This window comes from Cebus imitator, unplaced genomic scaffold (genome assembly GCF_001604975.1).
Source record: "Cebus imitator isolate Cc_AM_T3 unplaced genomic scaffold, Cebus_imitator-1.0 Scaffold15, whole genome shotgun sequence".
NCBI classification, from domain to species: Eukaryota; Metazoa; Chordata; class Mammalia; order Primates; family Cebidae; genus Cebus; species Cebus imitator.
This window is the reverse complement of record NW_016107330.1, coordinates 7700622-7705046: the sequence shown is the minus strand read 5'-3', so window position 1 is coordinate 7705046 and position 4425 is coordinate 7700622. Positions and strand designations below refer to the sequence as shown.

General features: G+C 49.0%; 1 protein-coding gene across 1 annotated transcript; it reads right to left on the bottom strand.

Annotated features, from left to right (window-relative positions):
* Positions 1-843: 843 nt before the first annotated feature.
* LOC108285868 (60S ribosomal protein L12-like) lies at positions 844-1432 on the bottom strand. Its single transcript, XM_037730932.1, has one exon. The coding sequence runs from the start codon at positions 1376-1378 to the stop codon at positions 881-883; it is 498 nt and encodes a 165-aa protein (XP_037586860.1). The 5' UTR covers positions 1379-1432; the 3' UTR covers positions 844-880.
* Between the last annotated feature and the right edge of the window lie 2993 nt (positions 1433-4425).

Genomic DNA, 4425 nt, shown 5'->3' with positions numbered 1-4425 from the left:
TCGGCTCACTGCAACCTCTGCTTCCCAGGTTCAAGCGATTCTCCTGCCTCAGCCTCCCGAGTAGCTGGGATTACAGGCATGCACCACTGCACCCAGCTAAATTTGTATTTTCAGCAGAGACAGGCTTTCTCCAGGTTGGTCCCAAACTCCTGACCTCAGGTGATCTGCCTGCCTCGGCCTCCCCAAAGTGCTGGGATTACAGGCATAAGCCACCACCCCCAGCCAAGGTTCTGATTTTAAGCCAGAACCTGTCTGTGGTACTTCACTATGGCAACCCTGGCAAACGAATACGGGGACCCACAACAGTATCCATGTCGCATGGATGTTATGAAGATTAAACCAGCTTTTGATGGGCAGTCCTTGGCCCAGCGTCTGGCGCAAGGTGAGAGCTCAGTGCACACCAGAGAATCTTGGTTCCATTTAAGAACTCCTCTGCTTCATCTGGCTGACTCAGGCCACTTAGCGAATGTGAAAATCAGACAGTCCAGCTATTTGGCACTGTAGGGACTCCCCATGGGATCGATTTCTTCATTTTTCAAAGGGTTATTATGGTTTTGCATGACATGACGTGGCCTGAAATGCAATGGTTCCCAGCCACCAGGGCCACCTGATACATTAAACAGGCTGCACTCCTTCTGGCCTTGTCATTAACCTTCCTGGCAAATGACACAGTTCTGCAGCTGGGCCCAAAGCCTTGGTTTTCTTCGTCTATTCCAACTCTCATGGTTGTTGACCTCACATAAAAGTCACCCACCTGCTGGGCTTCATTTCGAAATCAATGCTGGATGAACAGCTGTAAGACCTGCGCTTTGTTTGTGCCTCCCTGTCTTTTTTGTTGTGGTTAAATGCTCCTTTATTGAAATATTTTCCTTTGTGCTTCTTAACTAGCTGGGCATTTCACAGCACTACTGTTGACGTCATCTGTGATGTCATGAGGGTGGCGGCCATCAACATTCCAGCCCACAGTCTGAGCAGTCCCCAGGATCTCTTTAATGGTTCTAGGGAGTTCTCTGGCTAAAGATCGGTGCCGCATCTGCTGAGCAATGTTGACAATCTCATCGAAAGTGACATTCCCGCTGTGTTTAATGTTTTTCTGTTTCTTTCTGTCTCTTGGTGGTTCCTTGAGAGCTCTGATGATCAGGGCAGGGGCAGAAGGCACCACCTCAATCTGGGCCTGTCTGTTCTGAATGGTCAGCTTCACTGTAATCCTCAGGCCCTTCCAGTCACCCATTGCCTTGGCAAAGTCATCACCAACCTTTTTTGGAGAGAGACACAGGGGGCCAATCTTGGGGTCCAGCACAGAAGTGGCACCGACTTCACCCCCGGTGCACCTCAGGTATATGACTTTGATCTCACTGGGGTCAAATTTCGACGGCATGGTGGAGGTGGCTGGTGCTGGATGAACCCAGATTTGGGCCAACCGAAGAAAGTTGCACCGAGCAAAAAAGGCTTTTGCTCCAAGCCAAAAGCCTTTTTCTTTTTTTTTTGTGAGACGAAGTCTCGCTCTTATCCCCCAGGCTGGAGTACAGTGGTGCAATCTTGGCTCACTGCAACCTCGGTCTCCTGGGTTCAAGGGATTCTCCTGCCTCAGCCTCCTGAGTAGCTGGGATTACAGGCATATGCCACCATGCTCAGCTAATTTTTGTATTTTTAGTAGAGACAGGGTTTCGCCATGTTGGCCAGGCTGGTTTCAAACTCCTGACTTCAGTTGATCCGCCTGCCTCAGCTTCCCAAAGTGCTGGGATTACAGGCATGAGCCACCACGCCCAGCTGCCTCTGTGTCATACTGCCCACTGGCAGAGGAAGATGGAATGTCTGCAGAAGATGGCTTTTTCTGTTTTGTTTTGTTTGAGACGGAGTCTTGCTCTGTCGCCAGGCTGGAGTGCAGTGGTGTGATCTCGACTCACTGCAACCTCTGCCTCCCAGGTTCAAGCGATTCTACTGCCTCAGCCTCCCGAGTAGCTGGAACTGCAGGTGTATGCCACCACATCTTGATAATTTTTGTATTTTTAGTAGAGAAGGGGTTTCATCTTGTTGGCCAGGCTGGTCTCAGACTTCTGACCTCATGATCTGCCCACCTCAGCCTCCCAAGGTCCTGGAATTACAGGCATGAGCCACTGCACACGGCCAGAAGATGGCTTTTATTTGCAAGTTTGGGTGAGGATGGTCTTGGAAAATGAGTAGAAAGCTATTGATTAGAGACCAGCTTTACAAATCGTGGTTCAGTCTCAAGCCAGGAACACAACATGGATGCAAATGCTCCGGCAGATTGGGAGCGACTGGTGGTTACACACTAACAGGCAGACACTGATGAAAGTGATTTTGATCCTGTTTTTCCTGGGTCTCAACAATTAGATTTAACTCCCAAGGTGTACTCATTTTCATTTCAAATTTCTCCTTTACTAAGGTAGAAAGAGCGGGCCCAGCTGGTGGCAAAATTGTGAAGTGATTGCCTTCTCCTTGAGGAGCAGGGGACAGGAGCTGCAAAAGTGTGAGCTCCTCCAACCCTCAGGAAGAGAAGTGGGTGCACCGGCTGCCAGGCCAGGGGCAAGGGAGAGGCGCAGTAAATATCTGTTGAATTTCCTCAAGTCTTCATTGGGCCAGTCTATTAGTCCAATTTCACACTGCTATAAAAACACTATCCGAGACTGGGTAATTTATTTATTTTATTTTATTTTTTGGAGGCAGAGTCTTGCCCTATCTCCCAGGCTGGAGTGCAGTGGTGTGATCTTGGCTCACTGCACTCTGTCTCCCTGGTTCAACCGATGCTCCTACCTCAGCCTCCTGAGTAGCTGGGATTACAGGTGCCTGCCATCTCACCCAGCTAATTTTTGTATCTTTAGTAGAGACGGGGTTTCGCCATGTTGGCCAGGCTGGTCTCAAACTCCTAACCCCAGGTGATCCATCCTCCTTGGCCTCCCAAAGTGCTGGGATTACAGGCGTGAGCCACCGTTCTTGGCCGGGACTAGGTAATTTATAAACAAAGGAGGTTTAGTTGAATCATAGTTCAGCATGGCTGGGGAGGACTCAGGAAACTTACAATCATGGCAGAAGGGCAAGCAGGCACCTTCTTCAAAAGGTGGCAGGACGCCAGGAATGGTGGCTCACACCTGTAATCCCAGCACTTTGGGAAGCCGAGGCTGGCAGATCACCTGAGGTCAGGAGTTCGAGATCAGCCTGGCCAATGTGGCGAAACCCCGTCTCTACTAAAAATACAAAAATTAGCCAGGCATGGTGGCATGTCCCTGTAATCCCAGCTACTCGGGAAGCTAAGGCAGGAGAATCGCTTGAACTAGGGAAGCGGAGGCTGCTGTGAGCCAAGGTCACGCCATTGCACTCTAGCCTAGGCAACAGAGTGAGACTCCATCTCAGAAAAAGAAGGTGGCAGGAGAGAGACGGTGTGAAGAAGGAACTATCAAACACCAATAAAACCACGAAATCTTGTGAGAACTCCCGCAGCACGGGGGAAACTGCCCTTATGACCCAATCACCTCCTACCAGGTCCATCCCTCAGCACCTGCAGATTACAATTCAAAATGAGATTTGGGCTGGACAAGATGGTTCATGTAATCCTAGCACTTTGGGAGGCTAAGGTGAGTGGATTACTTGCGGCCAGGAGTTCGAGATCAGCCTGGCCAACATGGTGAAATCCTGTATCTACTAAAAAATATAAATATTAGCTGGTATGGTAGCAGGCACCTGTAATCTCAGCTCCTCTGGTGGCTGAGGCAGAAGGATCACTAGAACCCAAGCGGTCAAGGTTGCAGTGAGCCAAGATGGAGACACTGCACTCCAGCCTGGGTGAAGAGTGAGACTCGATCTCAAAAAAAAAAAAAAAAAAAAATGACCTAGGAAGAAAATTCTTGAATGAAACAAACAAACAACAAAAAAAAATGAGATTTTGGTGGAGACACAAAGCCTAACCACATCAGCCAGCTTGGCGAGTCTTGGCATCCTGCAACCGGGATCTCCTTGCCCTGGACTAGATACATCTTAAAGTGTGAGAAGCCACCTTATGAATGGCTTCCACAGGGCATGGAAAAGTGGTATGATTTCAGCAGCACTTATCATACTTTAAGATGCATAAAAAATCACCTGTTAAAAATGTACATTCTGGGCCGGGCATGGTAGCTCATGCCTATAATCCCAGCACTTTGGGAGGCCAAGGCGGGTGGATCACCTGAAGTCAGGAGATCGAGGCTAGCCTGACCAACATGGCAAAAACCCATCTCTATCAAAAATACAAAAAATTAGCTGGGCATGATGGTGGGAGCCTGTAATCCCAGCTATTCTTGAGGCTGAAGCAGGAGAACGGCTTGAACCAGGAGGCAGAGGTTGCAATGGGCCCAATCGCGCTGCTGCACTCCAGTCTGGGCAACAAGAGCAAAACTCCATCTCAAAAAAAAAAAAAAAAAAAAAAAAAAA

Coding starts and splice junctions, on each gene's coding strand:
- LOC108285868 (XM_037730932.1), bottom strand. CDS start 1,378: ATGCCGTCGAAATTTGACCCCAGTGAGATCAAAGTCATATACCTGAGG.